Source organism: Apteryx mantelli, chromosome 4 (genome assembly GCF_036417845.1).
Source record: "Apteryx mantelli isolate bAptMan1 chromosome 4, bAptMan1.hap1, whole genome shotgun sequence".
Taxonomy (NCBI): domain Eukaryota; kingdom Metazoa; phylum Chordata; class Aves; order Apterygiformes; family Apterygidae; genus Apteryx; species Apteryx mantelli.
In genome coordinates, this window is record NC_089981.1 from 39618297 (window position 1) to 39640547 (window position 22251).

At 40.7% G+C, this 22251-nt stretch overlaps 1 protein-coding gene across 1 annotated transcript in view; it reads right to left on the reverse strand.

Moving 5' to 3' along the window:
* ABTB2 (ankyrin repeat and BTB domain containing 2) overlaps positions 1–22251 on the reverse strand; it is a 150718-nt gene that overhangs the window by 52494 nt on the left and 75973 nt on the right. Inside the window, exons 2-3 of the mRNA XM_067296290.1 lie at positions 6486–6632; positions 3583–3793 (exon numbers count right to left, since the gene is read on the reverse strand). Of these exons, the coding sequence (XP_067152391.1) occupies positions 3583–3793; positions 6486–6632 (358 nt within the window). The remainder of the gene's footprint in view (positions 1–3582; positions 3794–6485; positions 6633–22251) is intronic.

A 22251-nucleotide genomic window follows, 5' to 3' on the forward strand; every position in this document is an offset into this window, starting at 1 on the left:
TATATTCTAATACCTCAAACAATCTGCTGCAGGATATGTTCAGAAGCTTGACTAGGTTTTTAAAAGGCCTTTATGGCAGCCCAGACATGACAGTATCCATTAGAGATGGTTTCAGAACTTGAGTTCTATCCTTGCCTTCATGTTGGAGGGAAGCACATTAAAGACCTTCCAGATCTTATATTGCTACCATTCTTGCAGCACTTGGCATTGCAGTACGACACACAGAAAGTTGACGACAGACAATAGAAAGTAAAATAGATAATAGGTCGTCAGATCCCTAGATGTATTTAACAACTGCAATTTCCACTGCAGCAACCTGGCCCACAGATCTGCCCAAAAATCAGGATAGGGTTTTACCAGTTTTGCAGATCTAATAGCCATCCCTCTCTTTGCAAAGCTTCAGATTGTTATTCAGTACTGCTAGATTTATAGAGAAGCCTAGGAACCGAAGCACAAATAAATGCAGGATAGGTCAAGTGTTATTGTCCTTGTTTGTGACCGAGATTTTTTCAGGAGAAAATAAACTGGGACTGCAGTGCAAATCACAAGTATATTCCAGAGAGAACATAAATGCACAATAGAGCAATGAAGAGTTTGTAGCTGATTTAGCACAGCTCAGAAAAGAATAAAATAACTGCCTGCTCAGCTTTGCCAAGCCAGAGTAGGTGATTCAGTGCTCTCATCTATCACGCCATGAGTCTGGTATCTCACACGTAGCCTCAGCTGTCTTTCCTCTTGAGCTAGGAAAGAGCAAACAACCTTCTGTATAAAGTGCTGCTAGCAATATTTATCCCACTGGCTATGCTAAACAATGTGGATAGAGGTGGATGTTCATTGTTGGTTTATTGGGTGGTATTAATTTAATTCCCAGGTTCCATAAACTTTTCAAAATCAGTTGTTTAACCTGATAGTCCTCATGTTCTGTTTTTTTTCTAATGTTTTTGCTCCATTTTAATATATCGCCTTTCATTTCCCTTACAGCTAAGTATTGGTCAGAAAAAAACAACAGAAATTTCCCTTACAACAGCCGTTATAGGATTCAGTACTGATTTTAAAAGAGAATAGAACTGTAGCCTGCTTTTCAAAAAAAGGTCCAGTGAACCATAGCAAGAGGATTGTTTGGGAGCAATTGGAGAGATGATTGCACTTGTGATTTAACTTATCATCCTCACTGTATGAAACAAGTAGCTGCAGTAACATTATCATACTGCGAGTATTGAAAAGAACACAAACCAAATGAAAAGCTTAATCTACATTTCTGATACAAGCTGCTTAGCAGCCTCAACTCTACAACTGTGAGAGCTAGTGGCACATGGCACTTAACAGGATCTGGTCCCATGAAAACTCATATTTTGCAGTGTGCAAACATGAAATGAAAAATAAACAATCTTTTGCTAGGTATGGCCCAGACAGTGTCTAAATGATTTGATTAAGATCTGTGAGCCCAAAAAACAGAAGCTGACAATGGGCTCTGCATTGTGTACCTATGCCTTTTTTTTTTATTATTATTAAACTTAACATCACTTATTTCCTCTTGGTTCTTTGTACATGTCCAAGAATTCTCTCTCTCTGCTGCTACAGTTCTGCCCACAGATTGTTCTTTTTGAAATGACAGTTTCTTCTGGGGAAGGATCAAGCATCAACAGAAGAACAATCATTTTAACTACGCAGAACAGTTGAGCTCCAGCCAGACTGAGGCGTCACAGAAGCAGGTCCAGGACGAACCAGGAAAAAGTACAGAAAAACAGTTCCGCTACCAAGAGGAAATGAAAACAAGTGACCACTGGAGGTAGCTACACAGACCAGGCACATGCAAAATGTTATGGCAGAACAGGCAACTTAAGGGTGACAATTTTATATTTTTTTCCTTATTGGTAGCTTTCCTTAGCCTAAAGTAACTCACCAAAATTGAAATTATATAGGTATGTTTTGTCCAGTCCATTTTTCTACACTCTGGCCTGGAAATTCAGCTTAAAAAATGACAGTTCAGTCCACTTTTATTCTCAGGGGGCCTCCTCACTCCTGACCAGCCAGGCTCTATCTATGAAGCCATCACCCACGTCTCCAGTGGTGGAGAATGCAGCTATAACAGGCCTTCAGTCCTGCTGACTTCAGCCAACAGGCTGAGTGCAGGCCAATGCAGGGCTGCATGGGACCGGGCTGACTTGCAGCATCAAAACCACGCAGACTGAAGACAATGCAGTTTGACAATTAGGAGCAGTAGCCATTAGGAAGTGGCCCAGGACAAAAACAGGCTACTCAGCAAGGGGCAGAGGAAAAAGCACCATAATCCCTGTCTGGGCAAAAGGTTACAGGAAAGAGAAAAAGGGGGATAAATTCTGAGTATTTGAAAATTGAATTGTTTTGTATGTTACTATGATTTTATACCAACTTTAGAAGCAGGGGCTGAGAGCACTGAAGCCCAAGGGGGGAAGAAGAAACCACATTATTTACAAACCTGCAGAGATGTTCTTTTCCCGTTCACCTGTCCAACAAGCACCCCACTTTTTTGTTTTGTGAGTGCAGCCTCCACCACAGGCTTCAACACCTCACTACACTACGAAATCTCCCAACCACAGACTGCTTTTGGGGATGGCCAGGGCACAGCCATCTGCCTGATGTCCAGCAGGCTAAAGGAAATCCAAAGGGTAAGCTAGCATAAATACTAGGAAATATTAGTCAGAAACCAGAATTTCCATTCAGGCAAAACCTCTGAAATAAATACAAAATTGGATATTTATTTCAAACTGGGGAATCCTAACAGTCCTGAAAAGCTTGGGTCTCTGCACAACGCAGCTGCAAGGCAGTAGTGTATCAGCCTGCCTTTGAGCTAAGGGGCACAAGAACAGGGTCTGCCTGACCTGTCAAGGAACTCAGCTTGTGGCCAGGGCTCCGAGGGCTTCTAGGCTCTCGGCTCCCACCAGTCAGGCAGACTGCCAAGGAGCTGGGCAGGAAGGAAACCGGGGAGGTTTCTAACAGAAAAAAATATCCCGCTGGAAAATTTCTGACCAGCTCTAATAATGGGCCTACTTTTAGAGTCAGGTATGACGCTGGCAGAAGGTAGGGTGATCCACTGCATATTCTGTTTAGTTATTGGCTTCATATATAAATTTCCTTATATACCAGACACATATCATCAACTGAAGTAATCCTTAAGAAGAATGATTGTAAATTCCTTCAAAATTCTTCACAGCAAACAATACTCCTCTTCCCAAGAATGATGACAATCATTAATTGGCACTATTCAGAAGGTAACATTTTCTTTGGTAAGGTCTCTACTGCTTTAGGCAACCACATGTACTTTTGGCAGCATCTCTAGACAAGCCTTGTTGGCAGCATACAGTATACGCCTCGCTTGGAAAGACTGCATGAAAAAACAGCTCACTTTCCAGTTCTACTTCCAGGCTTCATAAACTTGGCAAGGCTGACAACATAATCTGGCCTGACTGCAGGAATAACTGATGCCTGATGGGTAGCATCCTGCAAAACCGTGCAAGATGCTCATGCACACACAGTTACTTTACAAAAGGAGACCTTCCTAGCCCAACTTCCTGACTACTAGCAGTTGACCAGCCTACATACCGTTCATTATTCAGGGTCATTCTTGGAGGGTCAAGGTTGGGGTTCTCCATGGATTCCATCTGAGGACAGCGTAGGAAGTAGTAGAGGGTGTGGAGAGCATCAGGGGACCAGGAGATTGGTTGCTGCTGCCGAGTTTGCCGAACAGGGCTCATGCCTGGGCGGAGGGTGTTCAAGCACTGCATGTGGTGCATTGCTCGTGATACCAAGTCACCTGCAGAAAAAGAAAGAATGCAAAAGCATCACTTGACTATTCATCCACAATGCTTTTAAGTACGCTTTTTCAGCTAAATAAAATCTCTGACAGCTCAGAGAAATGTCCTTTGTGTGCAAATATTCTTTATCCTCCACTAAGCCAAAAGCTGCCCTCAAGCTGCCACTTTGCAAGCTGTTGTAAGGGAAATTTAACTTTCTTCAAATGACAAGTTATTAGTTAGAAAATACACAATTAAATACCTCTCAATCACCATGCAGTCATAACGATAGCTGTACAAGTGATTTTTCCATCCTGATTTAATGCCATCTTTCTCTTCTTTCCAATCACATATACCAGTTTCTTGCCTGTCTAAGAAAACTACTGATACCTTTGTAAAGTGGTCGTTGCCTGAGCTGGGAGCATAGTTTACACAATGCAAAGCGAGTAGCACCAATACAGATAGTTTGTGCTAGTCTCCAGCTTCACCATTTTACATCACAAGATTGTTCCCATTTCTTTCAAATGGGTTACCAGGCTCTATCCTCCTAGCCAGGTACTTGTGATAGATTAATGATGTTATGTTCAATGTAGAAATCCCTTCTTTCAGGGGTCTGCTTCTCTCATTCTCATTTTAGCTGCAGGTTTCTATAGAATAACAAGACCTGACTCTCTTATTAAAAAGTCTGTCTTTATCATGCTGATTGTCACAAGATGTGCCAAAAATTTGCCCTGAGCCTTAAAGGATTCTCAATCCAGGGGCTTTCTGAGCTGCTCAATTCTCTGTCTTTGAACTCTAGCAAACCTGCCTCTGTGTCAGAGTACCGGTGGACTCAGTGGAAGTAGGAGGCCTATGTTACACAATTTCTGCCAGGAAAGGACTGTAAGGCTGCAGATTTATAAGAAGTTCACAGAGCAATGACTACAAGGCAGCAGCTATGCAGGGAGCCTTTAGTCACATAAGGCTGGCGTGTGTGTAACAAGCTTGCTTTGGGCACACCCTGCTTACTCTCTTTTTATTGTGGCGCATTATAAACTCTACATGAGCTTTGCAATAAAGGCCTCAGACACTACATCTTTAAGCAGTGTGACTGCCATCCCACTGGTATGAATGATTATTATAGATTGCTATACATAGCTAGGGTCTGTTTTTTCCTTGGGAGAATCCTCTGCTGCTTTATGTTTTACAGTCCCCTAAAAGTCTCACAGGAAACGTTACTCCATTGTGTCCTACAGTTACAATACCGGGAAAGGAGGTAACTGAAATAGTCACCCCCATCTCAAAACTGGTTCCTGAGAAAGTGCCCTGAACTTACCATGTGAAATATGAATTATTTCCACTTCCCTCTGAAAAGCTGTCTGTTCGTTTAAGTCTAACAACAAGCGACAAGCAACCTCCAGCTGAATTTGTGGGGCACTAGGGTTACACTGGTTAGGAAGAAACCTCTACAAAGCTCCTGTATGTCTAAACATTACAACATCATTAGTGGTTCAGATAGCTGGAGCGTTAAAATTTCAGTTTGCAATGTAAAACCACACCACTTGTTTGTTGCATAGTAAATTCAGTTTAAGGACCCACTTTGGAATGGAAAAGACTTCTAATATCTCTGCCTTTCTACTTCAGTAGCTCCTGAACCTTTCTCTAGAATCCAAACATTTTACAAGAATATCATGAATCCTCTAGCACTGGTACCTACACAGAAGCCTGAATGATTATAGAAGATACGCATCTGGAATTTAAATTTCCAGCACAGAATAAAGTTCCTTCTCCCTTGCACACTCACTCTCTTTATTTTTTTGGCAATGTGCAGCAACATTCTCCCCCTCCCCCCCCCAAAAAAAAAAAAAAAAATCAGTAGGCAACTGTATCAGGAAATCTATTCACTAGATGTAATGACCAGAAGCAGGGCCAAAGCAGGGACAGGGAAGAGAGAGAGGAAGCTGTATTCAATCATAGGCCCATGCTACAAATGTTCTCTTGTGTTCCAGGATAAATAGAGGTGTGTTAAAGGAATTTGAAAACCTCAAAATAAGGCAGGTTGCAAAATAAATGGCAACTCTTTGCTGGCCCCTGACATTCATTAGCATTCAGATGGTGGAGTAGTGCCAGCAGAAATGTTGCAAGGATAAAGTGGACCAGGAAAACACAAATAATTTTTGTTTACTTTAAAGGAGCTTTGTAAGTAGTCTAGGAATGGAACGTTTCATTTGGTTAGCGTTAAAAAAGAAAATTTGATGAAATTTTTATTATTGAACCGCAATCAGATATTTTTCTCCATTTTTTGTTCTTTAAGGAACCAAAAAGCTTTCTCTTGAATATCCTGCACTCTGGACTTTTCCACTGCAGAACCACTAAAAGAGAACCCTTTTAGCCGTCCGAGGGAGGTGTCACTGCCATGTTCCATTACAGCACAAGAAAGCCTCCAGCGGTATCTAGGCAGAAGCATCCATCTTCCATTAGCACTAACACCACTAAATACCAAAAGGCTAGAAAAAACACATCTTATACAACTCCAGGGTGAATTAAAGTAATCTAATGAAACAACCTGGTCTGCATAAACAGCACCATGAGACAATTAAATCTTACACAACGTTGGCCAAATACTGCTCACGCTGTAAACAATGGCAATGTTCCCGCTGACCTCAACAGCAGAGGGACCAGCTCTCCTACTTCATTGAAAGAATCCCATGTTCAATTACACCTGGAACTTACTCAGTTCGGAGATGCTTCCAACACAAGTTGCCAGGAGAGACTGCTCTAAAGTTCGGAGTTCCAGCTGGGCATATGCATCAGCCCGTCCATTGCTGCACACAGAGTCGTCGTTGTATGGGCTAAAGTAGGCAGGCAGAGACAGCACACCTGGGGAAGAGAGTAAAGAACAGACCTGTTACAAGTGAAGTTACGGGAGTCGAAAAGCAAGTCTCTCTACTGATAGTAGCAATAGGGAACGTGAACACAGCATTTGCTCCTTTATCAGTCAGCAGACTCAAATTCTTTTGAACGGTTCAAACAAAATCAAATAGTGTTGTAAATACCATTGGAACAACTGAAACAGTGCAATTGGACTCTAGGGAGTAAAGCTGGTTGTTTCTACAGCCTGTACAAACTAGAAACAAATTACAGTTGAGATAAAACTACATGAAAAGCTTTAGTGAAGTCTCTAATACTGTTTATATGAAAACTTGGCTGGACACACACAAGTTGCCTTTGAACAGCTGCATGCAGATTGCTAGATATAAGGGCCTGATTTTTAGGGGTGTGGAAGATAACCTCAAGTCCATCTAAGGTACACAGTAGCTACAATCTTTGCAGCTCTGAAAATAAGACCATGGGTTACGCCAATTCTTTGAACCTGCATGCACTTTCAAATGTGTAGATTGTGGTTTCTGCATGTGTGAACCTTTGGATATGCCAAACTACACCCACAAGTTTTGAGGTTGACTATATTTTCACCCCCATAAATGACACCCCCCAATTAGAGAGTGAGATTAGAAAGATAATTATATTGCACACATACATTCACCACACACACTCCTTCCATTCTTAAGGATGTGTCAAACTTTTTTTTTTTTGCAAACATGAGCATTAATGCATAGTAACTGAATTGTACTATTGATTTGCAAGCAGTTTTGTATAGTCGTGACTGGGATCCCAGTTTGCTTGGTGCATATCCTTACAACTCCTTCTGTATTGCTGGCAAATTAGAGGCCATTTGCGTGAGCTGGGTGGGAATGGTAGTGAAGACTGAGGGTACTACAAAAAACCTGACACATGGCTTCATGTTAAGACGAAGGCTGTCACCAAAAGGGGCAGAGTCATTTGCCTCCCCACAGCCACGCTTTCCACCCCTTATATTTTGGTCGAGCATGGCAAATCTGCAGCCACATTGCAAGTTAGTGCAGTGTATGGAGCCAAAAGAATAATATCATCTCCCCCTCCTTCCTACCAAAAACTAGTTAGTTGATTAGGTTTTCTTCAAATTAGTGAGCTGAACTGTTTCACACCGTGAGCACGACTGCTCTGTATGACACAGAGAAAAGGGTGGGAATGGGACCCCTACAGCTGATGTGAGACAGGGAGCAGGGATATGTGACTGAGGCTGGAGCAGGGGAGTTGGACTCTCTTCTGGCAGCAGCCTGCAGTGAGGTCCAATGAAACATAGTGTGACTCTCCATTCACAGCGTAGGCAGATTCTGAAAAGCCTTTTGCAGTCACCTCAGCCAGTGCCCCCGTATCTTGGTGTTCAGCTGCTACCATATTTTTAATTATGAATCTATCGCACAATCCCAGCAATATATCCCAGGCCTGAATTTTTTCTGATTTCACACCAGGACTCCTAGAATCCACTTCTTCCCGTTATCTTACTCTGCTTCACCCTGTATTTTTATTTTTAACCTTTGTCCATGCACAGGCATACCAATACAATTCAGTTCAGACCTTCATTACCTTCCCACCCCTGTTCAGTCCTAGATGCGGAAATAATCTGTTCATGTTGCAGTGACCTTCTGTCACTTAGGTGCTGTGAACTCTTGTCAAACAAAACCCTGCCAGCTGAAATGCAGCACATTGGGAAAGACCTTTGTTTCTTTGTCTTGACGTTTTCTTTTGAAATTTTATACTGAATTGATCTCTGCTACCCTTTTCACATCCTCTTCACATCCTGCTTGGTGGCAAAGCCAAGGATTACATCAAAAACTTCCTGAACATTTTGAGGATAAGGGAATGATTTATCTTGTTGTGTGCTTCTTCACTGTACATTACTGTTAGTTAGTGAAGAAAACTCTGCCAATCCCCTCTGTAATCTGAATAATTAGGAAGTTGAGGCTTTAAGAACCAACAGAAGGGATGCATGCAAACCAGAAGAGCTTGCTAAATACACTGTAGCCTCCTATACAGAGGCCACTTCCTTTTCCATGTTAATGCCATGAAAGGATGTTTTAAGACATATGGATTGAATTTATGACAGAGGGAGAATGAAAATAGACTGATCTGTCAAAAGTTTCAAATAGAGGCACACAGCTCTACAGAGGTGAAATAAGAAACTGGCAGTTACATTAATAAACCAGACAGGAGGAAAAAAAATGGTGCACATTTCCTTTGCCAGTCACTTTCAGTTGGTCCTGTTTTCTAACAGGGAACTAAAAATAAGTAAAGATTTGTAGAATAATTTAAATTGGCTCACAAATGAAACAACATTTTCTCAGCTTTTCAGTTAATAGTTTGCCAGGTGTTGTGGGTAAGAGGAAACAGTTATGATTTATTCACTTTTGGAAAATTGCTCATACAAGATAGTCGCGGATAAGATTTATGTTCTCATCTGCCTTGGTACAGCTGAGGGATATCCCCTATGAATGAGAGAGAAATAAGGAAGTTACTAAGGTCCCGGACATGTGCCACAGCTCAGTGATGTCACTGGGGATTTTCCCACGGATTGCAGCAGGGTTTGAATCAGGCCCTCCTTACGTAATGTTTCACAAAGGCTCACCAGGTCTGGCAGGTCTCGATCCATACAAGCAGGCCTGGGAATGAGAAAACACTTCTCAACGCTTCTTTAAATAGACTGAGAGGAGTTACCGAATGGGCAACAAAGTAGAAATGTATGCCACAATTATTATGAGAGCACTTTATGGCTGTCATCAGCCATACCAAATGGTGGTATCTACTCTCCTCCCACCCAAACTGAGAAATCTGTAGATAGCAGATGTTATAAAGGTATAAACTGTAGGGGCAATTTATATTTCTCTTTGACATTCACATTTCTGTATTTTTATACTTGTGGCAACACTGGTTTTAATTAAGGCTAACTGAATAAGCAAAGCTATAACTGAAATAAATCAATTCATGTCTAAACACTTTCTTTCTGTTTGAAATCACATTAAAACTGTTAAATTATTTCGTGAAGCTCAAGAATGTGTTTTCCCCCACAGAACAACAACGTGAAACAACACCTAATTACTGTGCAGCAACAATCCATTCAGGCACGTATACCACTGTTCTTCAAATACTTTCTCTGATGTAGGTTATGTTGTGTGCCTCACACTTATCCCTGGCTGTACCCTGGCATTCTGGTCACAATTTTTTTTAATTATCCAAGATTTTAAGTGGGAGATTCAAGTCCAGGTAAAGTTAGTATGAGTCCATTAATTTTAGTGGGGCTTAGATCAAACCTCTAGATCACAACAAGCTAAGAAGTCACCTCTCTAGGTTAGTGTGAGGCAACACCACGTAGCAGCCCAATTGAAAGCACATTTGTAGCACTGTGATCAAGACATGGCTGGCTAACAGTTTGTTTCCATAGCCTTTGAAATAGCAGCTGGAAATAAAGGCATATTTATTCTACCTCAGTTAATATACAAAACCTGTTCACGGGCACTTGCTGCCAACACTCTTAAAAAGCAGTCACGACTGGGTAAAGTTCCAGTTAAGCAGTTACTTAAACTGAAATTATTCTGCTTGCCTAAAGATTTTGAAATTGTTGTCTGTAATTTGATGCTTTTAAATAGCAACTGAAAATGCTTCCACAGTCTGAGCTGGGTCCAGGAAAAAAGTCTGTTCACACTCTTGGACATCTTTCCACTTTTAGAGGTGCAGCAGTTATGCTGAGAGCTTTGGCTAGAATGTGACTGCTGCCATGAGCTGCCCTGTGCGAAACTCGGCGCCATTTCCTCGAGCTGGGCCGTCAGTCCAGCCCCCAAGTGGGAAACTTCCTGCAAGGAACAGCAGGTTGAGCTCTAAATGTCCTATGATAGTTTAGAGTCTGGTATCAAGTTCTGCTTTTCTGATATCAAGACAGAAGGAAACACAAAGATTTTTACCTGAATTTTAAGATTTAAATGTTTCAAAATCTCATTTCAGTTAATTTTTAAACTACTTACATTACCTTCACACTTCATGCTCTTTGCATGTCCCATTCATGCAAAAGGACTAGTCGTCAGCTCTCCCTTGCCGCAATGATTTTCTCTGTACTTTCTCCACTTCAGTACCAACTGCTTTAATCTAAATCCTTCATGTTGGGAGACAACTTCCTCGTGAGCAACATGTCAGCTGTCTGAGGACTTTCAAACCCTTACATGATGTCTGGAGGTTAAGATGAGGCCACCACAAGTGGCAAAGAGCCAGGAAGACTTGTCTGAAGAGCACTTGAAATCTGCTGTCTGGGATTCCTCACAGAAATTGCCCAGAGTACTAACTCCATCATGTTAGAAACGTGCAACTTAAAATCTCAAGACCTAGCTGTATTTATGACAGGTTAGGCAAAGAATCACAAATATAATTAGGAGAAAGGTGTACACAGCAAACTACTGAGACAGAAAAAGTGACTTAGAGGGTTTTTTTTTTTTTTAGATAAACATAGTTAAGCCTATGAGACAAATACAATGTGTATTGACTTTTCCCTTTGGCCAGAACAAAAAAGAGTTCTCTGGGTCAGGATTCTCTTTGTGTTTGCATTACACCTAAAACACTGGGGGATCAATTACTGATCACTAGCACAATGCAAAATCAGATCAACAGGAGACAAGTATCTATTTGGGGAAAACAAGCCAGAAATTAAAGCCCTCAAAAAGTTCAGGATCATCTTTAAACATGACAAATTGTTTCTAAAAGCCCCTAATACTGCAAAAAGCCACATATGTGAAATCAGAATTGCTATGAATATGCTGGGGAAATATATTAAGAAACGAAAAATAAGAAAAAATGGTCATGGTCTCCAGCATCAATGGTTCTTTTTTTCAATGTTTGGCTTGTGATAATTTCCATAAGAAACATTTTCAGAGGTGAGACAGACAGCTGATCCCAAAGAACTGAGTTGTGATTTGGAAGGCTCAAAATTTTGAAGACAGATGATGATGACGTGAGTCCACTGAAGAGAATGGCCAAATCCCACTGATTTCAATGGGCGCAATATTTTACTCAGTAAAAACCTAATCCAATTGCAGATGCAGTTCCCACATTGGAAATTGGCTGTGACATCAAGACAGCTGCCACCTTGCACAAAGTCCTGCAATTCCTCATGGCAATGAGCATTCAAGGCTTTCCTTGTTTTCTGTTTCACAGTCTACCAAGCAGCACAATGCCATGCAGTCCCTCTTGCCAATCGATTCAGTAGGGACACAGAGTACAGACCACCACCTAGAGTCAGTGCCAATTCCTGGAGCCCTGTGTTTTCTCCTTGCTGATCTACAGTTACACTGCTAAGAAAACTCAGCCCTCCTTGATTTTATGAAATACGGCAAGCTCATTCTGACAGAATATAAAAGAAAAACCCAGGCAACCAGTGTTCCTCATATAACATACTCAAGTCTAAACATATCAGGCTCTATAATCAAGTACAGTCATGCTATACATTGTGAGAAAGACTTGTGACTGGGAAAATAATGCATATAATTGCTAATGTATAGAAAAATAATGTGCTTCTGGTATAAAGCAGGCAGGCATCTCTTTCAGTTTGTCTCTATCAGGAGTGAGAAAAATCACACACAGTTGCTTGTATCTGCATCCACATTTAACAGTAATACTGTATTTCAAAGCATGAGGAGAAGCAGAAGGAGAGGGAGGAGCTTCAGCACAGACACAGAAGAGATTTTTACATTTTCTGCAAGTGCTTAACTGAATCTCTCCATTTAAGAGCTGATGTCTCAACTGGCCAGTTCTGGAGAGATCTGGTCAAGTCACAGAGTTCTCATATGAGCTCCCTGGTCTTGGTCTCATTGCTTGTAGACACATCCCCTTCAAATTAAGTCACTTGTGCCCCTCTTCACAAACACACGCACAAATACAAGCAGACAGAATTGTCAGTCTGCCTTGGAGGAAACCTCAGGGCTAATACAATGGGAGAGCTGTGATGCCATGGGTAACTGTGCAGGCCAGGACTGGCACACTGCCGGTGTACTGTGGCATGCAAAGTCATGGGATGGGATTGACCAGCAGTCATGTAAGTCTAGATATGTTGCATCCGCCCATGGATGGGTGAGGAAGGATTGGCACCAAGAGCAGCTGTGCATCTGAATAGCAGTGAGAGGTGAAAATGAAAGATGAGGCACTGGGCAGGGCATCATGGAAAAAGTTGTACAACATCCCCATACAGCACACTGGGCTTGAAGCACAAGTGGGGTCTTTGTTCTTGGTGCTCACATTAAAACACAAAGTAGTTTGCCTGGACTGAAATAATGTTATTAGAAAGAAGTGTTGTCTTAAAGCATGCGGTCTAGTACTTGCTCTAGCTCTATGTCAACAGGCATTACTTGACTCAAAATGTATCAAAATGCTCCAAAGCCGAGTCTAAAGGTACTCTCAAAACCCCTTACTCCTTTTACACTGCAATACCGTATGTTCCAAAAGCATGTGAAAGCACCAGAGCTCACAGATTCTGCAGTAGTATGAGAGCGATAACACTACCATTATGTATACATTGCCATACAGAAAGATCAAAAGCCTACTCTCACTCACTGCAAATGCTCAAATGCCTCCTTACTCCTAGGGAACTAATTATGCCTTGTATTAATACCACACTTTCAAAAACTCTACATGCTTTGCCTCACTTTTGCTATGAAAATGGTGGAACTGGGTTGGAAGTTGGAGGGGAAAAGGTAGGAAGTATCTGTAACAACTATTATACTGGAATCCAGCTAGGACATATGGGATTCTAAATGACTATAAATGTAGAAGGGCTTTGGTTTAGTACTGATTCAGTATTTACTGAGTCATTAATCTTACTTCCATATCCCTGTGGTATTCTGGACAACCACTAACCTGGCTTGGCCCCAAATGCTTAATTGAACATGACCTCAAAGGAACACGGCTTATATTTTAAAGACTGCCAGAAAACATAGCAAATTTTATCTTCAGCAGTAGAGGCATACTTTGCAAGATAAAAGGTATCAGTGCTTTTATCAGATGGTGAGTGTCCTCATTTCCATTTCATTAACGAGGAAACAGAGACAAAAGGAGGAGAAGCAACAGAACCAGCTCTCTGCACAGTCCAGATCTCCCAATTCAGAATCCCTGTGGCCTCAGATATCATCTGTATGAAAGTGGCCAGCATTGAACCATTTGTCTCACTAACCTGGTTCCAGAGATTTGAAATAAATGGCATGACTGTGAGGCTTTAATCTAGGTATGTAGAACTAAGCCAACTATTATTTTAGAGGTCATAATAAGAGAGAGAATAGGATCTTTGACCTAATCTTAATACACTAAAAAAGGTGCAAAATGCCATACCTTTATCTAATGAACTGTAAATTCTTTCTAGTACTATCACCACAACCATTTCTGAAAAGGAGCGTATGTGCTAGGATGTCAACAAGTACATCTTTAAAACTGGGCTCATCCATTATAATTTTGCTCATGTGGCTTTCACAGCACTGGACCTTCTACAGAGGGTCTGAGGGTAGGCAAAGACCCACACTGTGCCATAATGTGAGCCCTCTATGTTTCCAAGACTCTTACTTTCAGGATCCAGTAAGACACATTAAAGAGAAAACCCTGTATTGTGCTATAAATACCAACAAAAAAAAATGGAGAGAATATTTCATGAAGCACAGTATAAACAGACCAGGAACACTGTGGAAGAAACACAAAACCAGAATCATGTGCCAAAAATAAGCATGGTCCAACAAGCAAAAGACCTGCCATTAACTAGCTGAGTAAATCCCAACCAGTTTACTCAATCTCAGTATTCTAGTTCATTTATCCGTAAAATGGGGATATTGCTTCATTCCTGTTGAGGGCGGTCTGACAGAAGCATTGTTCTTGCCTCATTTCTCATTCTCATCTAACTTCTTCATGCTACTCAACACTTCAGCTGTGTCTTCATTTCCTGTATGTGTCAATAGTAATTTTTCTGTCCCTTAGCAACAGTATATCTTTTATTTGCGTAGCCCTTTTAATTCTCCACTATCCCAAAGCTCTCTGAAACACAGCTACTTCTGAGATGAAAGGAAACAGTATTGTGATAATGTATAATTTCACCTCAATGGAGTTTATCATACAAGAAGAGAAGCTTTACCCGACTTAGAGGATTAAGAATGGCAAATAATAGAGATTTTCATGAGGATACAACAGTGGGACAGTTATTCTGACAATCACAGCAAAAAATACTGTAAGAAACTATAAACTATGAAAGAAATAATATATAAAAACTTAAAAAAAAAAAAAAAAGCCAATATCACAATAAGAAACATGCTAGGTAAAAGACTGGAACTCCAGAAACACCAAGTCCTTTAGTACCATTACTGCGGGGATTAGAAAGCTTAGGCAGACTTAGTATCTCTTTCTCTGTTTGTTCGGAATTTCTTAGAAGTTTCCGACTTGGATACTTTCACAGTAAAAGCAGCTTCGCTTGGAGTAACCAGTGGGACTGCAGCATAAGTCTAGGAAAACTGCAGGCACTAGCTAGAGCCCCAGTACCCTCTACAATACCCTCTTCTAAACCATTCCTTATTGTTTCACTGTCCTTCCTGAAATATGGTCTTTGAATCATGCCCAGTTCTGCAGATGTGGTCTGACTAAGTTCTTTGTACATGCCATAATGACCTCTCTTTACTTGTGTTCAATTCTCCTATTTATACATCCCATGATTGGTATGCTTGCCAAACACAAAGAGGATAATAAATTTGTATCTTCTGTCACTCTAAGTTCCTTTTCTTAGGGGATGTCTAGATGGAGAATCTGACTAGGACAGCTACTCCAGAGAAATCCCATGCAACTGCTTCTCAGTGTACTCCCAGTATCAAGCAAGCACTCTGGATAAAAAGGGCTTTTATTCCAGAACAGGGTGCAGGGTGGATGCAGCTGCTCTGTCAATGGGGATTAAATGTGCAGCCATGACCAGGATACACAGGCGCGCAGGCATGCCTCCACAGGCAAGGCTAGCGACAGGGGAGGCTACCTGGCTAGACCAGCCTGCAGATGTCAGCCTGCACGGCAACACACAGCTATTCCAGAGTAGTCGTTCAAAAGAGCTTACTCCACATGACCCCTGCCCATCAATTTCTTTAATTGGCCTGATAAAATCTGTCCTCGTTAAGACTTTCCTGGCAGTTGTAAACACGCCATTAAAATTTTTATCTATCTTTATCATATTTTATCTAAGTGAAACAGCACAGTACTGAGCTCACCTGATGCATAAAGTTTGACCTCAAGAGGGCAAGAGTGTGGAGTCTCACTGAGCTGATCACAAGCGTGCCACGCTTGTGAATGATAGTGATTCAGGTTTTGAGTCATTGACCAGACACCACAGCACTTAGGGAGGGTGTATCCTGGGTAGTTTACAAGAAAAAAGACACTATATTGTAGGTTTCATATATGGAGCTAATCTCTGATGTTGTTGACACCACAGCTACAGCAAACTGGTCACACTAGTACTAATAACCTGCATGCAGGGTTCATGAATCACAAGCTTTGTCATTTTTACCTAAGAACTGCCTGGAGTCCACATTAGGTTGGTTGAATGCAAGTTTTGGGACAAGTATAAACATAAACTGTCACCACACAGAAAATAATGATTGTGCTTGAGAATAAAATCCATGTGCCATTAGACAGGGTTATTTACTGTCCAGCAATATCTGAAAAGAACTAAAGACCAGCAGCAATTCTATCTCAAAACAGAAGCTATTCCTCTTTTAATTTTGATTTCCTCAAATAAACACTCCTGGAAGTATTTGGCAGACCAGTTTTTTCCACATTACTGCAAATCATTTTCTTACTACTAACAGTATTTTGTAATTCTGTTTCCTTACATCAAAGCATCCTGGAGACCTTATAAACAACAACCAATTGTTTTGAGAAACTCAGAACTGGAATTGAGGAAATTCACTTATTAACCAAGTGCTGAATTTTGCCTTCTATCTTTGCACTACCTTGGCCCGTTTCTCACATTGTCTGTGCTACTAAAGGACTATTTCATATCATCTACATTCATGCTTAGCTTTCTTCCATGATGCATCCCACTTGTCTGACTTCTAGCACCTACTTCACACTCCACATCCGTATCTACATTTTTCCTTCTTGCCCTGCATCATAAACTCATCATCATCACCTATGTACTCTTCCCACAATCCAGCCTTGCAAGGCCTAACACCAATGAGAAACAACAGTAGATACAATAGCAATTTTCAAAAGTATGCTTTAGTACTAGCAACACCATAAAAATTTGGCACTATTTTTAAAGCTAGCAAAAAAAAAAAAATCTCTACTACAAGGCTCTGTCTTGTCTTTTACACTGTTTAAGTGCCAAATGCATTTCAAAGTCTAAGTCTCTTGGTTGCAGCCATTTATATTTTGTATAAAAAGCATAACTTGTGCACTTCCATTAGGGCTCTAAATATAACTGCCCTAAGCAAGTATTCACTTTTCAAACAGTACCTCTGAGTTTTGTTTTCAAAAGAATGTTGCTGCCACTACTTTATTTATAGACATTTACATTAGGATCTAAATACTTGGTTAGGAAACCACTCAGATTAATGGATCCCCAGCATTGTTTTAATACTCTAAATAGCTCTAAAGAAAAAACAAATCGCCTGTATTTTTATTACGGAACAGCATCTTTTTTGCATAAGTATAAATAGCAGCACTGTTTATAGTGCTCAGACTGGATGGGCACGGTTCTTTGAAGAATCTGGAAACACCACCACATGTCTCAGATTTCTAACATGGCATCTGTGTTAGAGGATGAAAATTAGAATTTCCTGCTTCTGATTTTTTTTAAACAGGGAAAATACATTTTGATATTTTTGTTATACACGTGCACCATAGCTGTGCAATGGATTTAAGCACTTAAAAATTGATTTTGCTGATGTGCTACTTCACTAAACCTCTCTTGCATGGGAGAATTCCAGTTACACCATTTCCTACACAGTGATATCAAAAGAGGCTGAACCCAGTAACAGAGAGAATCAGGTCATTGTCAACAGTTATTTTCTTGGCACTCCGAACATAACTATTTGTACAGGTGACCTCCTTCAGCTGAGAGACTGAAAAACCAGGAAAAATTACCTTATGGCAGAAGTAAAAGGCAAGTATTTTTTAGAGCAAGACAGGTTCTCATTACTTCACAACACAGCACACACCCAGGAACACTGACAGTCTCTGCAGAAGGAATAATACCACGGAGCTTCCAGAAGTGCCGGAAGGGCTATGGCAAGACAGCAGCCGCATTCCAAATACAGAGGTGGTGGTTCTCAAAGACAATAAGCAAAAATAAAGTTGTATCACTAATTTCTATGAGAGAGAAACAAAAATATTTCTTCAAATGTTATAAACCCCATGCTGCTAACTGCAAAATCAGGTGGCATTTCTTATACTTTTGCCACAAGAGCAGCTGAACCCTATCTCCATCCCTGCTGGAAAATTCTGAGGGGTCCTGCGGTTTAGAAAAACTCTAGCATCTCTCACACTAGTTTTGAAGATTAAGATTACATGGAATCTTCCTACAATTCTTAGGAAAAAAAAAAAGGAGAGCTGGCTCTCAGAGCCAGGCTTTTTATTGAGGAAAAATATCATTGCTGGAAAAAACTTCTCTAAAATAAATTATCGTAGCATTAAATTCTGCCTATAAAACATCCATAGTCATCAGGCTGTAAGATGAAACTAAGTTTTTCTTTCATTGGTTCTCTGCTGAACCCAGACAAAGCTGCTGTACATTGCAGTTCTCTCTCAGATGACATTGTTCAACATCTCTGCTGCTGTGTAGCAGAGATGCACAGCTTGAAAGTACTTGAAAAGAAAAGGTCCATACCACATAAATAATCACATACCACATAAGTAATCACTTTTTGGATCCAGCTGTTTGTATGCAACCACTATATCCTAGTGACATTAATAGCTTGGACTGCTTCCAAGAAAAAAAAAATTAGCTTTTTTTTTTTTTTTAATTTGTCATGGATGAAAGCAAAAGCTAGAACCACAGCAGATACAGATTTGGGAAGGCTCCACTATCTGAGAATCCCTTTCCTACAAACTGGAAACTCTCTCTTTCTTCCACCAAATATATGAAGAAACAATTCATATGAAGACTGTTCTATTCAAACAGGACAAGCTGGTAAAGGCTAGAAGTAGACTCCACTGCAGGTCAACTAAGGGAATTTCAAAATACGATATGGAATGAGTAAAGATCGGAATGGGAGAAAGACACAGCACTCAGATCTGAAACCCAGACACTCCACAGTGTAGACACTTTCGGAGTTGCAATTTTACTTTAGGCCCATCTTTTCCTCAAACGAAATACAAAAGTACTGGGGAAAGGAGCATAAACATGACTCAGAGAGCTTGGGAACAGATGTAAGGAAGAAGGATGGAGGGAAAGGACCAGAAAGAAAAGTCACCACAGGAGGAAATAGAGATGGAACGGGAGAGAGACTGGAAAACAGTCCAATAAGGAAGAGCCACTTCTGCTCTCCTAACACATATTTTGAAAAAATTTTAGTTTTTCTAACAGTTTTCAGGGTCTCGAGGAACTCATAACACTCTACACTCTTCAACCCCAATGATCTCTCCCACACCTCACCCCTGAAAAGCAGCATAATAAACAGAGGGTGAGCCAACAGAGTTTGGACATTGTTCTTCTTAATACTGATGAAATCTGATGTACATTGTAGCTAACTAAGCAGTCATTCAATTTCCACGTGTATTCTTGTGGGCTAGTTTCAAGACCACCATAATAAGACATAAAGGTAAAGGAACACATTTTAAAACCATGCTTTGAAACCTGAAGATACTTGGTTTGCTTTTGCTGTTTTACAGTTTCTCAGGGCAAAACATTCAGGCAAACATGGACAGAAAAATACTACACTCTCCTTCCTACCTATTTTCTTCAACATCCTCTTCACCTTCCTGCACTATTCTTCCTAATAAATCACTGATTTACTGTTAGGGCCCTGCAGGCCTGACCACTGCCTCTTCATCTCAGCGGGAGCCAAATGATGATTGAGATGCCAATGTATTAGGCTGGCCTGATTCAAAGAAGGATAAGGAACAAAGCATTTGTGCAGAGCAAAGATAAATGAATTCAGATCAAGTGCCAAGCTATTTTCTGTGATGGATTAGCACCTTTCTTTGGCCTAATAATGTCAAGCGGTCTCCATGCTGACAGCAACTAATGTGGAAATATCTGTGCTCCATGAAGCCAGTAGGAATTTTGCTCTCCAGCTGCACAACAATTTTATTTGTATTTTGCTGTGTCTCACTCAGGCATAAGCAGTCTCCTTCATCTCACCTTGAGAAATGTCATTACCAGGTCCACCAAACTATCTCTAGAGTACAGGAGAGAGGCTTCTTCCACTGCCTCTTGAGGCTTTCCCCCTATAATCCCATTTTTACCATTAAACCTGCAGATCGCAGCTAACATTTACCTGTCTAAGACTGTATAGAAGGGCTTTCTTCAGTACCTGGGGACACTGCCAGAGTATAAAACTACGCAAAGTCAGCAGTATAAAAGCAGAGATGTTTGGACTGAACCTGACAACTGAAGTTTTACCAAAAAAAAGATGACTGAGCAAAAAATTGTTAAGTACAGACAAAAACAAAACAAACAAACAAACCTGCTGACTTCAGTGGGAGTCGAACCCAAACTTCTCAGTTTTGGCCACATGCTGTTTCCAGAGCTATATTAAATAGTGTTTAAAAAGGCATTATGTCACTGACAGGTGGCAAAAGCTGCAGTTTCGGAGGGCAGGAGATAAGTCAAAGTACCATAGCTATCATAGTCCCTGCTACTCTCATCTCCAAGATGTAAAAGAGGTATCTATTACTTGTCCAAAATATAATAAATAAATAAATAAAGAAGAGAGAGAGGGAGTGAGAGAAACGTTTCTTCTGTGTTTGTGTTTGCAACCTAAGCCTCTGTCTTGTGTCTTAGATAAGGTGCCTGAATACCTGAGTCAATAAAAACAAGCTTTTTATCCCTTGGCTGTTCTCACAGCTAGCGAGAGGTCTGCAGTGCAAATAAACAATATGGGATACTGAAATGACTGTTCTCACATCAACCTACCCCACAGGTGACTGTCACTTGTAGAGTCTATTATCTTTGTCTGGAGACAGAATCCCCTTTCACCCTTTCTAAAGGGCTGACCTGACGACAGATTGTTGTTGAAACACGCTTCAGGCCAGGCTGCTCCCATATGTCTCTGCATTACCCATTGCACACAGACTGACACAGAAGAGGCCTAGGGCATTAAAATTGAGCTGACGGCTTGATACTCTCATTACTACCTATTGCCATGGTGGTTCCAAACTGCCATGGAGCTACCTCCAAAAACAGAGATGAGGCGCTCCTGTCCATCTCCTTCAACTCCAAGCTTTGTGTTCCTGGCCTCTGCTTTTTTCAGAATTCGCATTTGTGCACTTGTATCATAATTCAGGGAACAGAGGGATCTCTCTCTTTTTTGTTTTCCTCCTCACTCAGTAGGCTTAACTTTGGTCACCTTAATTTCCTGAATCAACATAAGCACTGCATAAACACACAAATGCCAGTGTTGGCCTAACAGAGGCAGTAGGAACACATCTGGGGACAAAAGGGGGTGGCTAAGACTGCAGCAACCCCAATTTATTTTGGCTTAAGCTGCCATGAAACTACATCATTATATTGTCATATCTTGCAGAAGTAGTAGAGACTTTTCTGATGTACAAGCACTGGTGATTCAAATATAGAAAATTATAACCTAAGTACGATCCTTTTAACTTATTTCTTTTCCTTTTAGAGAAAAAAGCAAAAGATTTACTTTTAGAAATTAGTAGAAAACTTATCCTTACTTTTGGCATTCTGAGACAGATTGAATTTGCCAAGTGCAAGAAGTTGTTTATAAGAAAAGAAACAGAGAACTGGAAAAGGTTCCAGAAAATTTATTATGATCCACCTGATTGTAGCCAAAATATTACATCAGCCTAGATAGCCTGAGAACTGGAAGTAGATCACTCCCAAATTAACAAGTTGCTTGGTACAAGAGGCAGGGCGAAATGGTTTTGCTGGAGGTCTGGGTTCTCCTCCTAGCTCTACCAGAGACAACAGGCAAGTCTGCTTCTCCGTCTCTTAGCTTACCATCTGTAATGAACAATAAAGATATTTATTTTCTTTACTCCTCAGTTGTCTTATTTCATTAGGTCTTAAGATTCTCAGGACAGGGAGCTTCTCTTGCTATTACTTCCAGAAATTGCAGTGTCTATCCCGCTCAGGGCCCCCAGCTGAACCTGCAGTCACTACTTGCTAATGTGGCGTGTTTACAAAAATAGTGCAATCAGACCTGAGCTTTCTTGGTTCATGCTCTGAGATAGATGAATGCAAGGTAGCTCCAATTCAAAAGCCAAATAGCTATTTTATCACGGCACTTAAGTTAGACTTAAGTACAGTGCCAGAGTGCCATAGCTATACATCTGTCTATATGAACATGCTTGATAAGGAATTCTCCATGTGGTGCTGCGTTTAAAAAAGAAAAACACAACATAACACATGAAAAAAGTCCAGTTGATGCTTAAATATTCTACTAAA